At 42.4% G+C, this 22,215-nt stretch overlaps 1 protein-coding gene across 1 annotated transcript in view; it reads left to right on the plus strand.

The window, feature by feature from the left end:
• The window catches only part of UBAC2 (UBA domain containing 2), a 93,900-nt gene that overhangs the window by 67,779 nt on the left and 3,906 nt on the right, over positions 1-22,215 (plus strand). The window contains exons 7-8 of the mRNA XM_026038341.1: positions 8,181-8,426; positions 21,022-21,144. Of these exons, the coding sequence (XP_025894126.1) occupies positions 8,181-8,426; positions 21,022-21,144 (369 nt within the window). The remainder of the gene's footprint in view (positions 1-8,180; positions 8,427-21,021; positions 21,145-22,215) is intronic.

A 22,215-nucleotide genomic window follows, 5' to 3' on the forward strand; every position in this document is an offset into this window, starting at 1 on the left:
TAATATGTTGTGTTAAGCTTGCAGTGTTAAAGTTCATTTACCAAAAAAAAAAAGAAAAGAAAAGAGAAGAAAAAAGGAAGAATATAAGAAGAATAAAACAAACCACTTTATAGATTTAAAGTCCAGATTTGCTTGATATGATAGTTTTTTTTTTCTTATTAGTGTCATAAGAATAGGATGTTTTTGATTAAAGATACAGATTTATCATACATAAATGCAGATATAGGCTATTTSCATTTGCCTTTAAGCCAAAAATTATTTGAATAATTGTTTGCAGAAGGACAGAGTTGACCATAGTGCATATTGCTCAGGTCAATGAATCCCAGAAGCAATTTCCTTACAGATTTTCTTGAAAACACTCAAAACACTTTAGAAGGATGTGTCTGCTCATATGTTTCTTTAGACATATACACATCAGTCCATGATCTCTCAATTTTTCCTCCCTTAACAGAAATGCCAGCTTAACAGAAATGTGAGCTTATGTTTCGCGCTGTTCGTCCGCTCCTGCAGGTTTTATATTTGAGGGGGCAGGTGAAGGCTCATTCCACCACAGGTACAACACAGCCCGTGCAAGAAGTGCACTCGGGTCCGTGCCAGCAGGCGCAGTCCATGCCCTGCCATGCACACTTCCCGCTGCTCTTTCACGGCGTGTTAGCCCCACACGAGCCAAGGTTTCCGTTACCCGGGGTGTTAGGGCTCTGTCTCGTAAGGGGAAATTCTTCTGTTTCAGGCACGCTAGTGTTGAAGATTCTTGCATTTTAGCTAGCAGTTTGCTTGTTGGCTAGTTTGTAAGGAGACTTGTATTGCAAAAAGTTCAAAATTCGGAAAAACGGGGACCTCTATGAGCTGTTGTCGGTCTGTGTGGAGTTCCCCTCAAACCTTAGGGAGTGTAAATTGCTTTAACCTTACGAATGCTCTTGTTTCCAAAGCCCTGTTTGCTCTGTATGTGTCCGTAAGCCAAGTAGAACAGCTTTCCAAAGCGTGCCTGTGCCACCTGATAGCTTACTTGCCTCAGGTTGTGTGAAAAGTTAGATATTTATACTTCAGGTGCTGGAAAACTGTACACAGTTGGTATATTAGAACATAAACCTAGAAGCTTTAGCTTCAAATAGAAAGTTTGGGTAATACCGAGTGTTTAGTTTTAATCAGTTCTGATTTTTGAGTGCTTTAGATATTATTCTTTATTTTCAATCTGCTGGCTTGGTTTTATATGGACTTAGGCATGCCAGTTGTGAAATACTCCATGTACTTGGGGTTTGGGTTTTCAGTTCTGTTTCCTAAGAACTTTATTCTTTCTCTCTGTTCATTATTCATTCAGTTGAAGTGTCTTTCTCTGGAGCTATTCCTGTGTGTGATACATTGTCCCTCTTGAGCAAGATGGGACCAGTCTACAGAGCAGAATATTTAAATAGCAGATTCTTTTTCTTTTTTAACTCCTTGATTTAATAGTAAAATTACATACTTAATAACTGGCCAGACTCAGAGATAATTGGTTTTATTTATTATTATTCTTTCTCTTTTTGCACATTTTCTTACGTAATTTTGAACAATCTGTATTGAATTTTTTTTTGTGTTCTTATTATTCTGCAATGTAATATTCACACATAGAATTTAGTCTCTTCCACGTGCTTAAAATTGCCATAAAATCCTTGCCRTTTTTCTTGAACAGAATCTTCGGCCCGAGTCTGATAACATAGTGTACAGTTACCTCCATGTTCATATCCTGCCACATGGCCTTTTTTGTCCTCCAAATATTTCACATTTATTCTCACATAGAGCTTTGGTCAACGTCCAAGTACATCAGTGTGTCAGAGTATGGTCTTCCTTGGCTTCTGTTTAAATGTGTAATTATAAATAGTGGTTCAGATAATTTGTATCTAGTTCAGTTATCTTGTGGGCTTTTTTGATGACATAAAGAGGATCAGTCTAATATGAGTAAGCCTGGATAATCATTAAAAAAAAAAAAGACTATATGTTATCTGCTTTGAGGGGGAGTCATCTACAGCCAAGCAATATTTGAACTGGCATTCAGGGTAAATAAAAGCTAATGGGTTACAATGAACAACATTTTTTAATTTACTCTTTTAAAATTTCAGTTGTGAAGAGCTATGCTGAAGGCAAAACTTACCAAGGATTGAATTTAAATAATAGTAATTAGATGGTACAATCATGTTTTGAATATTACTGTGGAAAATCAAATCTAGTGCCTTTGAAATAATGTTTGTAGCACTCCGAAAAGACTTCCAGTGCTATTTATTCATTCTGAGGTTTTCATCCAAATGCCTGCTAACAGACTTCACAGGATATTTTTGACTTTAAAAAGGGGGAAAAAAGAGAGACTTGTCCTTAGCAGTATCTCTTAAACCAGAAATAATCTTGTAAGTATATTTTAGTCTACCAATTAGCCAAAAAAAAAAAAAAAAAAAAGTAGAAATTTGGTTGATACATAGTTGTAAAACAGCATATCTTAATCATTAAAAAAACAGCATCATTTAATCATTTAAAACATTTTAATCAGTATCAAGAAATGTAAGAATTCTTTGTTAAAAATTGTAAACTAAATTGTAAATTACCTAGAATTTTTAAAATGAATCAGTGGACTTAGATTAACGGTTTCCTATTTGTGCCTTGCCATTAATCGCAATTGGTATTTGAGCAGCTGAGTTTTAACCTGGCGTGCCCGGTTGGACTCGGAATCGCCCGCGGCTCCGCGGCYGGAGCGAGAGCACGTTGGCAGCCGCAGCTGCCCAGGGCTGCCCTCGGATCCGCGTCCGTGAGGACRCGCTGCGCAGCGCCCGGCCTGGCTCTGGGGATCCTCTAGAGCCCCTGCAGGGAGCTCGGCTTCCATGGTGGGCTGCACGAGCGGGTCAGCAGCCATCACCCCCTGGCTTGGGCTGTATCTGCCTCTTAGCGAAGGCTCCCTGCGGGCACGTTGCCCATCGCTGTGGWTTCTGCTCTGCGGGCTGCAGCAAAGGCTTCACTCTGCAGAAGATGTGGGTGAAGACTGCTGACCTGCAGGATATTTGAAGACCTGATACTCAAAGAAGTAGCCTTGCTGATACCAGTGTGATTATTGCCTGATTAACGATCCTGTGAGTGTTTTCCTAAACAAGAATGTCCATGTTCTGTGTAGCTGATGTGATTCCCCAGTTCTGTGCACCAGAGGCAATGGGATAAAGCAGTTCAGTGAGCTGAGCACATAGGGTGTGAAATGCATGGTCTCAAATAAGAAATGGAAAAGCAGTAGGCTAGCAGAGATCAGGAAATGAAAACAATCATTGTTTGTCTGTCCTAACTTGAGGGCAGGCACAGAAATCCATATCTAGGATATTTGGCTGTGAATCCCACCCAAAACTAATGCTAAGTGTCTGTGCGTGAGCTATGGTCAGCATGCAGTTGACGGCTTATTCTGGGCTCTCTATGTATGTTCCAGTGACTCCACGACCTTAAACTACTAACTCATAGGTAGACTTTTAAATTGTGGACATCTACGTGAAGGCAGATAAAYGCAATCATCATTTTTTTAATGCAAAGAGGTTTGGTCAACAGTCTGTCCCCAGTACAAAAAGGGATGAGGAGCTGCTGGCGAGAGTCCAGCGCAGGGCTACGAGGATGATCAGGGGCCTGGAACATCTGCCGGTGAGGAARGGCTGAGGGAGCTGGGCCTGTTCAGCCTGGAGAAGAGRAGGCTGAGGGGGSACCTGATCAGTGTSTATAAATACCTCCAGGGAGGCAGTGAGGAGGAGGGGGCTCGCCAGTGGTGGACAGCGATAGGACTAGAGGAAACAGCCATAAACTCAAGCACCAAAAGTTCTGCAGGAACTTAAGGAAAATTTCTTKACAGTGAGGGTGCCAGAGCCCTGGCACAGGCTGCCCAGGGAGGCTGTGGAGTCTCCTTCTCTGGAGATCTTCCCAACCCGCCGGGATGCCGCCCTGTGCCCCGTGCTCTGGGTGTCCCTGCTGGAGCAGGGGGGTTGGACTGGATGATCTCTAGAGGTCCCTTCCAACCTTAAGCATTGTATGATTCTATGATTCTTGGCAAATAAAGATAGCATTGAAGGACTTCAAAAATATTTCAATATGTCTGGCAAATCGTGACCTCAGTCAGCTATGAAGGAAATTGAAGAGAATAGCTTATTATTAATAGAACTTTACTTTTCTTTCAGTCTAACTTTTACAAAAGTTTATACTCTTAGCGGTTTTCTCCTCAAAGAAAACCAAAACAAAATATTTTCCTATCTTACCTATGCATTGCAGGTTAGAACTACAAGTTGAACACATGTATAGCAGTTTTATCTGTTGGGTGGTTTTGCCATGCTTTCTCTTGGTTTGATGAATGATAAGTTTGCGTAATCAAGATAAGTAGAGAATTTTGAGGCAACCTTTAACACCTCATTTTGATTCTAGTTATATAGAAAGAACTAGGAATGTGCTGTGGACAAACTAAACAATAAGTACAAAACTGTCATGTCAGTTTAAATACCATTATTTGCTTCTGATCTATTGATATCTGAAAATAATAAGCCTTGAATATATATGATAAAGATATTTGAATTATTTAGAACCAAAAATTGAGCATTTGCTGACTTTTTTCGTTTGACATTTTCACTTCATTTTTTTTCACTTGACATTAAGCAGAATATTTTTCAACATAATTTCSTACAGCAATTAGCACGGTTTCTTTGATGCTCTTTTTTAATGCTAGTCAAGAAGAGTGCGTCACAATATTTCAATTAATAACAGAGCATGTGAGATTACATGTCGTGTAATATACTGGAAAGCTTCCATTTTCGGTCTGCCTAATGAAAAAGAGAATCTGTAGCTAGTTCCTTTTTCTGTAAAAAACCTGAAGCCTTGGAGGGACGTGAGGGAAGCGGAGGGGAAGTTGGCCTTTCTTACAGGGCRGCAGGAGGTTAGGAAGTTTCGTGTGCAGGACTGGGAGCAGCACATGATGCGAAGCAACTGAAAAATAAGGCAGCCTGCTTTTTGGCTGTGCTTTTGTGGTGTGCCAAGCCATTTAAGGCATACTCCATTCCCTCTGCTCAGCATTTTTGCCTGATCAGACACTAAAGATACGATCGCTAAGACTGTAGGATATGGTGGTGTGATGTGATAAAGTGACCTAGATGCATTTTATGTTGGCAGCTAAAAGCATTTGGTGATAATGGTTTGATTTCAACTGCAGTGTATTTTCATCATGACTTTTCAAGAGCTTCAAAATCCCTGGATGCTCAAAGCTTTAGGGAGAGTAGCCCCTTAACCTGATGTGCAGTGTTCAGGTTGGGGAATAATGAGATCACCTTTACARCCTTAGTATTTTGGACCTTAAAAAWTGGAAATTCACTCTGTGTCTCTAAAGTGTCTCGWTAAGGTTGCTTTGTAAAATGAGAGATACCAAGTTCTGCATGTGAACCAGCTAAAGGGGAAGTTCCTTGAAAGTACTTGACATTAAAATGGGTGTATGACACTAAACCAGACTGAATCACAAGACCCGCTCTAACTACAAGTGTCTGCATGCTGCGTTTATTGGAAATAAGCAGATGACTCTTTCTTCCTCATCAGAGGAAACTTCTTGAAAGTGGGTTAAGACTGAGCCCCGTGGTGTAAAGTTTCCGGTGCTTCCACCTCATAGCTTTATAGCTGCCGCAGAAAATCAAGGAGAGGCCGGAGGCAGAGTGACACTCACATCCTGACAAACGTGGAGGTAACTTTAGGTAGGGTCTGGGTCTGTTTAGCTGGCGCATCTCGCCGCTCAGCCAATCCCTCCATGTATTTATAACCCCAAATTATAAATTTGTTTTTATGGCGCACAACCGTGAGTCTGCAGTAAGCCCCTCCGTGCAGCTGAGCCTGTCTGCCACCGCGCCACTTCTGTTGGCCTCCCTCACCACACGGTTTTTGTTTCGGGTCTTCTCGTGAGCTTCCCCTTGCTCGATGCGGTGACTTTCTTCTCGGCCTACCTTATGTAACAGGTTTCCGTGTGGGGCCGGGCGGGGAGGAGCCTGGGTGCTGGTGCGGGCGCTGCCGAAATGAGCTCCACAGAGCTCGGGGCCAGAGCGGGAGCCCCCACGGCGCTGGGGCTCGGCCACCGCAGTGATCYGTGTCCTGGGGTCAGGCTTTCCTGCCGCCTCAGTGCCGTCGGACGAGTGGCTGCCTCTGCAGGGAGAGAGACGTCGCCGGGGCGGTTGGTGGCAGTGTTTTCAGTGCACTTGCCCTCCCGAGACAAACAGGCCCCTACGTGCTGGCACTAAGGGCGCGCTGCTGCGAGCTCTCTTGCTGTGCTTTGTATCTCGAGGCGACAGGAGAATGATTCTGCTTGCGGTTAGTGTGTGGAGGCAGGTGTCAAGGTTTGTCATACGTTCAGTGATGAGGTGTGGATTTTCCTGTCACCGCTCGCTTTGTTTTGTTCTTGTGACTTTCGCAACTTGGTCAAGTTGGAGGGTGCTTGGAAAGCCTGGGGTAAGTGTGGCACAAATCCAAGGGGCCACGTGGAAAGGGTGAGGGAGTGTTTGGATATGATATTGGACAAAGTGTTGCAGGTGGGAGCACCATGGCCCTCCCTATCTATGGCTGCCTTGCTGCAGCTGCACAGCCATGTACGCACGTTCCTGGAGCCGGGCACAGCCTTCCTCTGCAGCCTGGTGCTCGAGGGACGCCTTTTGCGTCTAAGGAGTCCTTGGAGTAAATGTACATRTGATACTTGCAACTAGGGTTAGTTATTTCTCACTCCCATAGAAATGGCTTTCTCAGCACCCACAGATTCTAGCTTTTCTTGAGTTGTTATTTAAATAAGCCAAATTGCTGTCTTATCCCCCTTGTCAGGGGACCAGACAAACCCCTGAGGTGCCTCCTTGGCATGGCAGATACCAAAAGTCTTATATACCAAAGGCACGTGCGTCACAGCAGTGATAGGAATATTGCTCCACCTCCTYACTCTCGCTGTGGTTCTCCCTTAGCCTGCAGTTGATGTGGGCAGGTTTTGGTCCCAGGCTCACAGTTTTCATGAATTCTAGTTCCTCACTAGAACTAAGGAAAGAATTTCTGAGGCAAYGAAGAAGCTCCTTTTCCAGTGCCCTGTCATCCTTGGGGTCGAATCAGAGCTTTGAATATGGACTATATGTGTTAAAGGCAGCCTTTGCTCTGCTGCCGGAGGTGGTGGCCTCCCTCTTAGGTCATTTGCCACCTCCATCACAGCACAAAAAGATAGTACAATTAAAGGCTGTTTTAAGGCTCTTTCTCTTTTTAGAATTGTTGCCTTTGTTTGCTGCTATATGCAGTCCTGAGAACAATCAYGAAAGATGAAAGTAAAATAAAAAACAGCTGGTCAAAGCAGGCCTCTAACATATTTTCATGAGGTCTCATTATCTCACAATCTTTTAAATAACCAAGAAATGTCCCACTCCCAAAGAACGTTGGATTTTTTTATACCGTCTACCTTTGTATATATAGCTGTGTGTTCTATATGTTCATGCAAATGTCAGTGAGATAAAATAAATATCCCCAAATAAATAAGCAGCTTAAATAGTAGTTTCTGTATTCTTTTTAGCATAACTGTATTAATTGGAGTTAATAGGAAGTGCATGCATGTGAGTATTTTTCTGATAGGTAGGAGAAGTATTTTCCAAAATACTATGACTTTTGATAAACTGTTCTCCTGCTCTCAGGAACGTAGATAGAATTCTTTTGGAATAAATCTGTGTTACACTCATAGATTTAATTTTAAATGATAAGASTTTGGGTTTTCTTTACTAAAAGGGGAAACTTGGGTGGTGAGGGGAAACTTAAGGGAATTGCTTTTTGTTCAGTGTTTATAGTGCTTCAGCATTCMCAAGGGCAGCCTGCATCTTCTCGTGTCATTTGAATTTTGGCCTGCCGTCGAGACGGTTACTCAGTTTGGGTTCAAATCCTGGCACAAACAAAAAACCACTTTCTGTGTCACAGACAATGCAATACACAGATTTGAAAACGCAAGTCCGTATTTGTGAGGAAGTTAGAGGTAAAGAAATCCCCTGTTTTTTMTTTGGTTCTTGACTAAGAACTCTGGGTAAGTACACTAAAAAAAAGTGCTTTAAAAACAGAAAGAACTGCTGATATCCATCAGACAAATAAAAAGTATATTTGGTATATTTAAGGGGCTTGTTTGTTTGTTTTGCTTTTTAACATTTCATTTTCTTTTTTAGATTTCGGGGATTTGCTACAATAGTAGTATATTAAAAGTTCATCAAATTCTTTGTGTACCCAGCTGGGTAGCAAAGGTATTTTCTTGGACTCTCGAACCGATCTTCTCATCTGCGGAACCCACAAGCGAGATCCGAGTGGGAATGGGAGCAACAGTGGACATCCAGAGACAGCAGCGGATGGAATTATTAGATCGTCAGATCATGATGTCTCAGGTCGCACAGATGCGACGGCAAAGGCAACAGCAGGTATTGATGCATATTCTGGAGAGATGGTATTAAGTTATAATGAAAAGAAAAAAATGGTTCATTGGTTAATTTGTGGCTTGTGTTTCTGAAAAGTGTTTTGCTCTATTGATCTTTTGTAGACTCATCTATGGCTAGTAACTGTTGACATGTTTATTTAGCTTAGCTGGATAAAATTGCTTCACAAGATATGAGCAGATTGTCAAAAAAAAATTTGTAAGAATATCAAGTTTTCTTCTTTCTGTCCTTCTTTCACCAAAATTGAGATTGAAAGGTAAAGTGATTGCCTCCAAATAGTCTTTAATAAGAGCCGCTGCTGAAACTCAGGAAGTCATAATGCACCCAAGTGTTTTGTTTATCGATACAGTTAGCCTCCTTTGCAGAAAAGTTGCAAATTGGCCATATAGTTCATGTGCAGGTGTATTTTGCATGGATTTTCTTTGAGAAAGTACAGAAATTCAATTCTCTAACTTTCTTCTAGAAGTCAACCACAGGGGCTTTCTGTCTGCCGCGAATCAGGCTCGTGGCTTTTTCCTTGCTGAACAGAATAGTAGTGCCTTTTTATTTTCTCTGGTTTAGTTGAGCTGATTATTGCACGTTTTCACATGCTTCGTACTGCAGGTCAGTATTGCAGAGCAGCTGGTGTCTCAATTCAGTTTCCTGCTGTATCATAAATGTATATGTTGCTATGCCTGTCAAACCTGGGGGTTGACATAGGCCCATATATTGCCATGTATTTGTGGAAAGGTTGTCCATAATTTCATTAAAACTTAACAGTTTGAGGTCTTTATTGAGTTTCCTCTGCCTGACATGTAGCTGTGTAGTAATTTGTGCTCATAGTGCTTGTGGTAGCTCAGTGCAAGTAGCTGGAGCTATGTTGCCATAAATATATTAGCARAATTAGAGGGATGGTGGCATAAAGCTTTAGCTCTAGATAGCAACTAGAGTGTCTGTCTTGATTTCCCATCCAAACATATCTTTCTTTTCCATAATTTCTTATCCTGTAATATGGTGGAAATGTTCCCTGCATTGGAAGGTCCTAATTTGCTTTGCTGTATTCCCATTAGAGCATTAACCAGTTTTAATGTTAAGCTGCTTCATATWGGAGCAGGAGGCAATGGCTAGATATGAAGGAAAGTCTTTATGATATATTTTCTAATTGACAAAAGTAGTAAATAACTTCGGGATGGTAGATGAATAAAAYGAAAAGTAGCATTTTCTTCTCATCTGCTTTTCCTGGGCTGTGAGTTGTGGAAGTGGAAAAAGGTCTTTTTGTACCTGGCTTCAGACAGAGTGGAGGGATTTTAGTAAAATAAATGAGTATTGTTTAAAGTTATTAAAACTCTTCCAGGTGGTGTGTATGTTTGACCTGTCTACATTTTATTGCTAAATTGTGAAACCAGTGATCAATGGAAGGCAACAGAATTGATGTGTGAACATTTAAAAAGGCTCTGCAGAAAAGATGAGTCACAAAAGCTCTTGACAAGCCTTTATGACACGCAGAATTTACTGGATATCGAGCGAATCAAAACAAGCGTAATTTAGAAATGCTGAGATATGCAGGTGAAAGTGAAAAGCAGACTAAGTTCAAAACCTTTTCCAGGTTGCTCTGCTTGGCCAGTTCCCACGTCTTTAGAGGCTTGCAAAGGTGYAATGTGAAAGTAAGGGAGTTGAACAGATCATGCTCCAGTTGGAAGATAGATGGTAATTTTATCCATTAGGCAGAGGCTAAAAAGACTTCAGATGATTCTCCTAGGGAGTTTTATGAAACTGAAAATAATTAGGGCTGTCAGGTATCTATCAGTCATCAAAATGGTCTTGGAGTTATATTCCAGGAGAATTTTATGTAGATTAATGATGTCTCAGTATGTATCTATAGGTGATACGATATGTGGGTGAGATGAACTGACACTTTCTCTCCTACTTTCTACATTTTKGGGGGAAGGAAGTGAACTGTATGTGTTGTATCTTGTGCTCCACAGGGAAACTGTTTTGCTTGGTGGTCCCGTGGGAAGGGGCTCTGCTCCTTCCTACTGTTGGAGAAAAGGGACAGGTTGGAAAGGAAGACACAAGAACAGAAAATAAGGTTTTAATGGTGCTCCAGTGTCCCAGCTGTAGCATGTGGTGAACTCCGTTCTGGCTGTGAATAGGCCATTTTTTTAATTAGACACTTTCTGTAGTAGAATTATTCTTTGAGTCTTTACAAGAAATTTTGAAAAATGTGACTCTTAAAAACTTAGACAATCAGCAGAACAAGAGTAAAACTTCAATAAAAACCTTTTTTCTTTAAATCAAAAAAGGGAGAGACTGGGAAGAAGATTTCTCAGGAGTCTTATTTACTGCACCCAAAAGCTATTGGGTTGTACATAATTTTATCTTTTTGTACTCATCACTAACCTCTTTGATCCAAGGCAGYATTTACTTTGGATATTTTCTGTAGGGAAAAAAACTTATATGTACAAGGGCAACTCTCAGCACTTTCCCTTTCCCAGCCTTTCTTAACTGAAATGTGTTGCATTAGAGGAGTCTTTTAAGCTCAGAACAGTGCATGTAGCTGCTGGGCTGTCAGACACTTGCCATGTAGAGAAGTAGACTGAAGGTGTTTYAGAGTTTGAACCTAAATCACTGGCTTGGTTACTTGATGCATGCACCTTGCTTTGACCTAGCCCTTAAAATACTTAGTGATACTGTGTCTGGATGTGTTGTTAGAAACTGAAAAGTTATCTTAGGTTGCTGGTTTCTCAGGGGAGTGTGGTTACATGATGACTGATTTTTGTCTTGGTTTCTAGTTGCTAGGGATGCAGCGATGAGCTAGTCACAAATTGAGATAATCGAGTGTCTCCCCATGTGTTCATTTCCTGAAAAAAAAGCCAATTTGCTATTTTTTACAGCTCTTTTTTATTTTCTATTTTTAAAATATTTTTTCCCGTTTTGTCTATTTTCCCAATTAAATAGTTTGTCCTCTTTTTCCTTCATGTCACTCTTGTTTTTTCATTCCCCAGTACATCCTTTTCCCCCCTCACCTGCGTCTCTTGCCCTTCATTGTTTTCCATACTTGGTGTTCCCTCCTGTGCAACATCCTTTGCTTCAGAGGATGTTTTCTCTCATCATGTCTTACTCGCCTGTCATCCTTTGCTGATGCATCCAGAGCTTCGTGGGATTTTAGGGACAGATGTATCTTGCTGTGCCCTCCTTCAAGGATGTAGGTGAGGTCTTCAGATACTCCTTTTACATACACCAATACACCTGAACATTTTGCACTTCTCTCCTGACTTTTCTATGTCTTCATCTCTGTTATTTCCCAGGATTTTTTCAGAAGTTTGCCTGTCAGCAACGCACATGAAAGCAGGGGCGTGAAAAGGGAAGCAACAGCAGCCTCGGTGCCCCAGGGCACAGCAGGGCAGCCTGACTTTCACTTCCCACTGCCACCCGTGGAGGGCAGCGGGCAGAGAGCCCCATTTGGAGGACATAAGAGGGAGGCTTTTGCATCTRGGTGGTGTTGGTGACACTGTTGTCACTAACAGCAGGCGAACAGCGTATGGCAAGGTGGTGGGAAGTTGCAGACAAGATGGTCGGTGCCTTCTGTTGGCAAGAGGAGGGCAGGAATCTCAGCTGCTTCAGCTTGAAAAGTGCCTTCTGAACCCACGTGGCATGTGCCCTGTCAGCTGTGCTGAGCACATTAAAGACACTGTGTTTTACCTGCTTTTGGGTCTTTCTTTTCTTGCCTCCGGAAAGAGTTTCGTCAGGTTGTTGGGGACTCTGTGGTGAGCCTGCGYCTGTGGAACAGGATCTTCATTCCCTTACCTCTTGTCTGCTCTTTCCACCACTTTTAAGCTATTTTTGTCTTTTTCATCATGTCTTTTTGTTTTGCTGTTCCAACTGACATAACTTTTCAGTGAAGCCGGAGACTCCTTTGATTCGTGTCACACGGCCTCTCTAGCTGAGATCCATCTGCTTGCAAAGACCAGACTTCGTCTGTAACAAAGTGACTTCCCCTAATTGTTTCTTTGCAAGATGTCTCTCTCCTGGGACACTGGAGAGATGCTCTGTGGGTAGGTAGGTTGAGTGTCTTTATCGTTATGTGGAGTCTTGTATCCTGAGAAATGTGCAAGTCATTTTCTGAGCTAAGGACTGTGAGGCTAGATTGCTAATGGACCCCCTGGTTATATCTAAAGAGTAACTTCTGACCTTGGAGAAGAGGATTTGATGGAGCAAAGACCTTCCTGTGACAAGAATTCCTTTTCAAGGATATTATCCACATTCACAATGCTAGGAAAAATAATCCCTTGGGGAATAGACTTCCAGATAGTCCATCTCTGCATTCTCAGAGAACTGCAGGAACTCATTCTCATCGTGTCCTTCAGCTTTCCTGCCGCTGCTGAATGATGACGCTTTGACAGAGTCTTCTCTAGTCCAGTCAGATGTTTGAGTGCCAAGTACTTCAGAGACTGTCTCGAACCTTTATACCAAAAGGGATGGACAGCCTGTTCATATCCTTCCAGAGACGTACAGATCTTACCAGTAAAGAGTCTGCTTTATCTGAAAAAAGGGGTGAGATTTTTCAGCCAAGTGTTACAATCTTTTTCTCCAACCACATTTTCATTCCAACCACTTCCAGTCACTGTATGGTACCTAGGGCTACTTGGGGTCTTTCAGACCTCATTGAGCCTTTAATTTATCCTTTGCTTTTGGAAAATTTCCTGACATTTTTGAATCTTGATTATTCTCTGTAATTTTTAACATTCTTTTTCTCTTCCTTTTTAGGACAAACTTGTTTTTCTGTCAAATGTGGGTCTTCACTAGTTAGAAGTTGTTGAGTATAAAAGCTATGTCTATACTCTTGAGCTTGACAGTGTGATGTTTCTTAATGCTTCCTTTCAAATGGCATTATTGCAACAGTTGATAACAAACAACTTTTTAGGCGTTTTTTTTCAAGGGAAGTTTTTTTCATGATTTCTAGATGTGGAATCATGAAAAATTTTGAACTTCGTGGCTGCTGATCCAGGTGATGGGTTTATGACCCTTTCCTCTACAGCTTGCCATTTTCTTTTTTCTGTCTTTTTCATGGAAATCAGCCATTCCACAAGTTGAAAGMCACTGGAATAAACTGAATATAGGCAGATTAAGAGCCAGTTGTCAGTCAGTCAGAGGGGTCTCTTCCACCCCTCACTAGCACCACACTCAGTTAGTAGCATTTTTTGGAACTGGGCTCATGCAATTTACTTTCTGTCTGACTCAGCTTTTGAGCTGTAGTCTTTAGCTACTGACTGAATTTGGTTTAATATTTGTACCCAGTTTCCCTACAGAAGCAGCGATTGATACAGGGGTCGGACAATTTCCTAAAGCAAATTGTTATTGCAAAGACAGTAACTTCTTGAAAATAGGATGTGCCTATTTTCTTATGTGATGGTTCCATATTCTCTTCCTCTGACAATTTAATTATAGGCAGTTCCCTGAAAGAAAGTTTCTGACTCATGAATCTCTCCAAGTAGTGCCAGCGTATTTAATCCTTAGCTGATCACAGAAGGCAAGTTTCTTTTTAGCTGCTTGTGTCRTTTTGTCTGCAGCTCCCAACACAAGCTGCAGTTTTGGAGCTGGTAGGTTTCTAAGAGCTTCTTCTGCTCCCCTCGAGGTGCTCTGGAAGCCACGTAAGCAAAAAGCACATAATTCATATGGTGTGGGAGCTGTATTTGGGCTTTCTGAGCAGAACCCTGGCAGTAGCACGACATCCATAGGCCTGTTTCAGCAATTGTTTCTTACGGCACTAGCATAAGTAGCGCAGTAGACGTCAAAGCTTCTCCAACAGCATTGCCAACGCCAGCTGGTACATTGACTTTCAGACTGTGAATAAGTGCAAAGTCCTCCTGTTTGCAAACTGCAGCCCAAGTTTTGAACCTTTGCCCTCCTTGTACATTTTTTCTCTGCATCATCATATACTGATTCTTCATCTATGAAAGTATGTGTATATAAGACTGTATCGAAGAACTTATTTTTGTTTTCTGCATTGAATCAAAACAGCGGAGTTTTGGAACTCTGATTTCTCTCTTTTGTTTTGACCTCTGCTCGCTTCCGTTTGAGAAGGTTTCTGCACAGGAAGCGCGTGAGGGATTAGCTGTCTAACCACCATGCTTTAACAGTCCCCTTTCAGCAGTCAGCATCCCAGCACAGGAAAGATTTAAACAGCCTCCGTGCTGGGCCTCAGAGCTCTAAAATGGAGACAACAGATTGTTTCCTCCAGCAGAGACTCTGCGCTCGTGCTGCTGGACCTGCCTTCAGTGTTTGACAGGCCAGGCCCCCACAACCAGGTTTTCTTACTCACCAAGTGCAGAGCGCCCAACAGAAAAACAGCTCCGTTCCTTAGAAATTGAGAAGGAGGTTCTCATTGACAGCTTTGCTCCTCAGAAGACCCTCACTTGGGTCTCCTTACAAGGATCTATCAAGTAAGGGGGGCTTCTCTGCTTGAGATTGCTGTAGCAAAGGGTGGCAAGCTCTGCCGTTCCACTGCCRATAGCACGGCAGTGGTGCCTGTTTGTAAATGATACTGCCATAGTCTGTGGTGTCGTGGTGCTGACCTCAGCTTGGATGAACAGCAGCTGAACAGTCARACCAGGGGGAGACCATGATGTTTGTAGAAGGAAGTGCTCTAAAAGGTGGTCGAAGCTTTGGTTTACTGTCTAGAGGAGAGCAAAACCCCCAGTTTAGTGCAAACAAAGTCTGAGAATCCTGCTTGGTCCTTCCTCAGTTTTGAGTGAACAAGTAGCATCTGAAGTTCTTTAAACTTCAGATCAACTTAAAACCCCTCTCCTCAGCATGAAGATCCATTACTTTCCAGCTGAATCTTGGCTGATCTTGGAACCTGGCTGCGGTGCTGATAAGCGCGGTGTGCGGTTTGGCTCGAGGTAGGCCTGTAATCTCTTCAGAACAGGTTAACCCCGAGCCTCTGACTCAGTGCTCAGCACTCGGGGGRAGAACCTTAGCTTTGCACTTGCCACCAGCCAGTTGTGTGCCTGGCTTACCTATTTCCTGTGGTGCACGATAAGCAGGGGTCCCCAAGGCCAGATKAGTACACGAGGAAGTGCTGAGAACTCTACACCTGTTTGGGTGCAATGGCAAAAGCAGCCAAAGCTCCCACCTCGCCTCCCAAAGAGCACTTGGCCCTGCTGCCTTGTGCTGAAGCCCTGCCTTGTCTCCCAGGCAGCTCCAGGGACCGCATGGAGGCTCCTCGTGTTGCTCCAGGGTTTCAAAGGAAAGAGCTGACCAGGCAGCATCCATAGGAAAGACCACATGTGGGCTTAGCGACTTCTGTGACATGAGAGCTCCTATGGGACGTGGCCGACATCAAAGTTCAGGATGCAGCAAATACCAGTTGGAGGCAGAGCCTCTTGGCCAAAGAGACCTGTCTGCGGGACAAGTTTCCAGAGGAAATTGGAATATCTTTAGAAACTGTTGGAGCACTTTTCCTTGGTGAGAAAAAAATCTATCATTAAGAATGAGATTCATAAAACTACCACTGATACATTTCTGCCCTCTTTCAAAGAAAAGCAGTTACTTTTCCAACATATCTTCTCAAAACTTTTGATTTTTTTTTAATGAAGGGAGAATAAACAAAACCCGCATGGCTTTTGAGCTCACAAAAAGAGAGAGGCTAGACTGCACGTCCACTGAAAATTTCGCTTTTGGCTTTGAGTGTTCGATACTGGGGCAGTAAGTATTGGTATAGCATCCTAAAATAGAACATGGCTACACTTTTTCTTTATGTAGCCCATTAGTGTACATACTTTAGAGTTAATAATTAGTACAAAATCTTATTTCTGGAAAAAAAAAGAGCTTTCCATATATGTGTGTATATATATATATTAACAAAGTGTCATGTCAAAATAAGTAAGACAATATGTATGCCTGCACCATGGCGCCTATGCAGAGGAGTAAACTTTTTAAGTGTTATTTTAGAAAATGAAATGCAAAGCTATTTCCTTTTTTTTTTTTTTTTTCTTTCTTTCTTTCTTTCTCTGTGGTTGTTGTGTTAAGAAAAGGTGAGCAGGACAGATATCAGGAGGTGCTTCCTGTTTGTGCAAACAGATGGCAAGTTGGCATTAACCATATATATGAGATAACATTATCGAAATATCTTAACCGCATGCATCCCTTTCACGAGGACTTTTATAAAGCATTTTCTTAAACTGTTTTTGAAATTAATTAAAATGCATACAAATGTGATAGCTACTAAAGTGACATTATGAAATGACATCATGAAATCTGGCRTTTTTATTTTTCAAGCATTGCATAAGGAGTGCTTTTGCAGAATCGCCACCGCAAGCGTGTCTATGCAAAACAGGTAGCGCGCTTTCCAAAAGAGTGAGGCAATGAACCTCAACCAAATGGCTGACTGGGGCTTCAGCAAGCTGTGCAGCCAGAAATATTTGCTTGCTCTAGACTGGTATGAACGTCGCTTCCTTATTCCTATATGTAAACAGTATTGTTCCAGACACCATAAAAACGCAGGAGATGGACATCAAGGATGTGACGTGGCGAAGCACAGCGTCAGTATGTAAAGCACTGGCAGCCAGCCAAGAGAAATGCACGAGTGCAGCATTCCCTGTTCTCTTTTGTTGTGCCGGTAGAGCTGCCTTGACCTTCTTCCCTTCACCCATCCTATTTTTAGATCTCATTCTTTTGTCACCAAGAGTATGTGACTGACCTGTCACTTTGCTGTGGTGGGTGAGTTCCAGCATCACCAGTATGCTCCTCATCCCCTTCTGGTAATGATCTATCTGGGAGCAGCACCCACACAAATGATTGGAACTCTCTGCTATCAGCCAGTGGCAAAGSATTCACAAACACCCCATTCACCTGGTCCTGCACTGCTAAGAGAAATAGGAAATATCCAAGGAGACTGTTTTTGTTGATGTTGTTGTTTTTAAATTGCAGAATGGCATCCTTAGGAGGCAGAAAAGCTTATAGGCCAAGCTTTGAATGTGTCATCGCTCCTCTGTTCAGCTAACTGATGAAACCATCTTTTTGTCAAGTGTTTTCCCTGTTGCCATACAGACAGCTGTAGCAAACAGAAATAAGGGCCCCATCACCTCTTTGAAGTATTTCTATGAATAATAGATTCATAGACTGATTTTTTCAGTGATTGTCGTTCTCTAATAGTATCAGAAACCAGGATTTTCTGAAACGCACCTTCTGATTATCACTAATAAGACAAGTATGACAACTGCCTTGGAGTCCAGAAATTCCTCACACCATCCTACTACAGGAACCTCACTATACAAGTTGATGGGAACCTTCTCTCCTTACTAAAATAAAGTGGTGCTGTCTTGGTGCTGTTTAAACATACTGCTTGAGAGGAAGATCCAGGAGCGCACACAAAGCAGTAGTGATATTGGACATGAGAATAAATTTTTCTTTTGCTATAGTAAACCATTCAGCAACCTCAAAATTTGGGGAAAAATGGACTAAGAAAGCAGATATAAGCAGAGTGGATAGAATGGTGAGCCCCTACTATCCAGAGTACTGAATGGGAGGGAAGAGTGGGTTCATAGTGTCAAGTCCTTGACTTGCACAAGGAAGCTTCCCAGGGGCCTGGCTGCCAACTCTGGCTCCTCTTCTGCTCCTACTTTGGACCAGGCCAGTTAGTCCAAGGCAAATCTGCTGTAGAGATGGGATGGCTGTAAGGGGTGGGAGCTGTTCCCTGCTGGCACAGGATGATGTAGACTTGAAGTGTTCTGGAATATGCAAGAGTGCTAATTCACAACGGGAACTCACACATGGTTTAGGAGCATTGATTCAATACATTCATTAGATTGRGTACCTTCATGTGAAGTCGTCTGAGCTCTTGTCAGGCATGTTAGTGTGGTCATAACCTTCTGTGGAAACGGATAAGGGATCTGCAAAATAATTTTGGTAAAATAAGGCAAACTATTGGCCTGGAAAACTCTTTCTGCTTGTTTTTAACTGGAATTTGTGAGACTTACGTAATACATTTTTGCTGAGTCCTTTTTTGGCAAATTGCATTCTCAGACCTTCAAGTATTTGTGCTGTGATGATTTAAGGTTGCCTCTAAGCTCCTAACACCGTTGCCATCCATGATCTCGGTCTCCATCCTCTGTGGATCTGAAAGCTCTGCCAGGGTTTTGACCTCAGCTGCACTTCCTAGGGCACTCCATGGGGTGGCCAGCAGCACCTCTAGCTACAGCTCCCCAAATCTGTGCTCTTGGGAATSTGCCTGTGTGTGTATCCAGCATCTGAGGAGAGGCAAGTCTGGAAGGGGAAAAAATTCCTAGCAGTTAAGGATCAAGACATACGAAGTGCCAAGCTTTGATGCGGTGTGTAAGGTGAGGCACAGATGAGTAGATGACCCCCTAGAGTGTCTTGGGGTTTGTCCTGAGCGTGAGTGTTCACAGAGCTCTGCAGAGATTGAGCCTCTAATACTTATTATGGTTGTATTTCAGATATTCTACACTGTTCATATATTTAAGGGTTATGGCTGTCACAATTTTGAACAGTAATTGAAATATTTTGAGGGCAAATGATTAGGATTTTCCACTGCTTTTTTGATGTACTTTTTTCTAGTCTATCAATTATTTCTGGGAAAGAACATTTTTTTTTCATGGAAATGTGTTTTCATCAGTGCCTATCTGTAGTTTACCAAAATCTTTATTACAAAGCTGCAAAACTGATCAGTTAGCAGTGAATCTGCTGGGTCTCTTTTTGTTGGAACTGATGAATTAGGTGTGTATTAGCTAAAAATGTGCTGAGCGTTATGAGGGTGGGGAGGCAGACAGGTCTCTCTGCAGCGCTGTGTGACAGTGTTACGTGACAGGGGGTTCGGAGGGTGCGAAACCAGGCTGGCGTTGGTGGTTTGGTAGTGAAGCTGCGAGCACAGCTGGAAAGGTACCTCGGGTTCCATCTTCAGATAGACCAGGGTACTGATAAATACATATGTTGTAGGTTTTGAGTTTCATATTTATTATATGTTAYGGCTTTGGAGCTGGTGCTACAGAGAACTGTGTCGCGGTCTGCTGGCGTTTCTCAGATGGCCAGTGGTGTTTGGGTGGCCCTTGGAGGGGCAGTTTCCTCACCCTTAGGCCTTTTCAGGCTAATAGGCAGAATTAATTCACAGTTTCTGCTGAACTGTAGAGCTTCGGGCACTTCTGGAAATTCAAAACTGATGAATTAAAACTCAACATATTTTTAAGTTAGGGGAAATTGTGGATGGGGAAGTTACAGGCCATGTGATTTTCCAGGACCGCGGAGAAGCCGCASAGTGGTGTCAGGAGTAGCTCTGAGATCCATCCCTGGGTTTAAACTAGCAACTAATTCTCCTTTTCTCTTTGGCTGACTCAAGGCTGATACGGAARCCTTCATTTAAACTTGGTGGCCGTGAGCAAGTGCTTACATATATATTGTGAAAAACAGAAGTATAGATACATGAGATTTTTTTCCAATTCCGAACCATTAACAGTGGAAGATGTATATTGGAAGCTGGCAGTAGCTCCTCGATAGTCCCATCTGCCCGGAAGGTGAGGTGCCGTGTAGCGTGAGGGGCTGGAAGAGGCTCCTCAAGAGGCGCCTCCCGAGGCAGCGCCTCACGGGGCAGCGCCTCAGCTCTCGGGAAGGCGCCCTGCCTTGGCCTGTGCAATTGCACTGCCCCCGGCGGGCTCTCCTCCCCAGGCCCAAAGGAAGAAACCGGAGGGAAGGGCGGGGAGACGGAATCAAGGAAACTTTATTTTTTGTCTGGGAGGGAGCAGGCTGGGCTGCCGCCGCCGAGCCGATAGTCCGGCGGGCGCGACGTGCTCCGGGAGGGCATAAAGGCAGGAAGAGCCCTAGCCGAGAGCAGAGGAGAAAAACCTCTCTGAAGAGGAAGGTCTTCTGAGAAGCGACGSTCCAGCACGAAAATAGAGCAGCTAGAGGAAGGAAGCCCGTGTSCTTTATATACGGAGGGGCAGGGGGACCTTCTCCATAGAAACCGAGGGAGTGGGGGAGGAGGACAAGGGCTGCACCCGAGCASAAAAAGCTGCAGGAATGCAGAGATTTGGGGCGATTGCGGGGGCTGTGGTTGTAATGCGGCACAAAATCCCTTCAAAAATATTCCTTTAATAAAGTGAAATGTATAATTATATCACTCGTACTTTATTATTTGGATTTTGGATTCTAAGTCTCTTATTTTTTATAGTACTTTTCCTCAGCTGGGATGATGAAGTTTCGAGTTCTGTGACTTACACCATACCTACCTTGCTGCTCTGTGTTTTGATTACTAGTGTGTAGTTACAAAATGTTTTGGCATTGGAACAAAGCCAGATTTTGCAGTGCTGTTTAATGCATTAGCATCAGTTGTGAAGGTCCATGAGTCTTTAGCAGACTCATTGATGCCACAGAAATAATCATTTACATGGGAAGTCTATCCCAGGTATCCTAAAACTTGGGCTGGCCCTTGAGAACTAGAGCTTTTTGAGTTTTTGTTATTTAAACTAAAGTATCTTGCTTAAAGGTTGACCTTTCATATTATGTATTTATATTATGTATTATTTTATCTTTTTTTCTTTAAAAACATATATTTATTTTTGAGAAGACTAACATTAATGTCTGATTTTAGGGTGGGATGATTAACTGGAACAGACTGTTTCCTCCTTTRCGTCATAGACATAATGCAAATTACCAAGATCATCGCCCGTCTGATCAAGAAACACCTCCACCTACAGAGGTTTCTGAAGAGCAGGTAAATATTTTTGTGTTTTAAAATGTCRTTAAAAACTGTTCACGAGTTTCCTCCGCTGATTGAATTTATTTCTCTACAATAGCACAAATTAGGATGTCAGGTGAGAGTCACAATATAGTGAGTAGTCCTTACCTTTCAAACTAGAATTAAAGATTAGCCTGAAAATATTTGCATTTATGTGCAGCTTTTTGTCTTTTGTGTGTATGTATATGTGTGTGTCTATGTATATATAAATATATATAGAGATGTATAGTTGACTGATCTCACATTCTGATACCATGAAGAAATCTGTGTCTTTCTGCTTTCTACAGATTCAGACACTTTCTGTTCTTTGGTTTGTAGCTGTGCTCTCCTGTCTTACCAGGAAATTTAACAAGTGAAAATCTTGGGTTTTGTGTTCAGGATTTGTGTGTGCGCGTGTGATCAGGGTGGCAGGTTTTAGCCAGTGATTTGGTCACCTTTCTTGCTTTCAAAGGAGGGTTTCTCTTTTTCTCTTTCTTTCTGGAGGTAGATTGTTCTCTTTAAGACTTGCTAATGCCATGTTGTTGTCTTCTGGTTAGTTTAAAATGAGATAGACTCAAACAGATATCTTTAGTATGATCTGATTTCTAGTTTTGATTCAGCATTAAATTGCATCCAGGATGTTCAAAACTGTAACTGCAGTGGTGGTTTTGACTGAATGTCTGCCGGGCTGGAGAAAGGAGGCAAAACCAAACCATAAAATAATCCTAAGAACAGCTTCTTAGACCAGCCAGACCTGAAGTTTATCTCTGACCAGCCTAAAATCCTTTTCAGTGCCAGCTGTGGAATGGACAAGAAAGGTTTCCCTGATGTCTTTTCTTTTTTTTTCCTTTTTTTCTTTAATTTGACAAACTGCTTACTGAAACTTTTACTGTTGGGCTGGAACTAATAAAATGACTCTGGCCTATGCTGGCCTCTGACCCAAAGTCTTTAGGCCCAGATTTATTAAAGCGTTTCAGTACATGCTTACATTTAATAATACGGAGTTGTAGAGATGAGCAGATTGCCATCATTGGGAAGGCCGCCTGGTTACTGGGAAAGGAAAAGTGT

Source organism: Nothoprocta perdicaria, unplaced genomic scaffold, assembly GCF_003342845.1.
Source record: "Nothoprocta perdicaria isolate Ctin4 unplaced genomic scaffold, notPer1 scaffold_208, whole genome shotgun sequence".
Taxonomy (NCBI): Eukaryota; Metazoa; Chordata; class Aves; order Tinamiformes; family Tinamidae; genus Nothoprocta; species Nothoprocta perdicaria.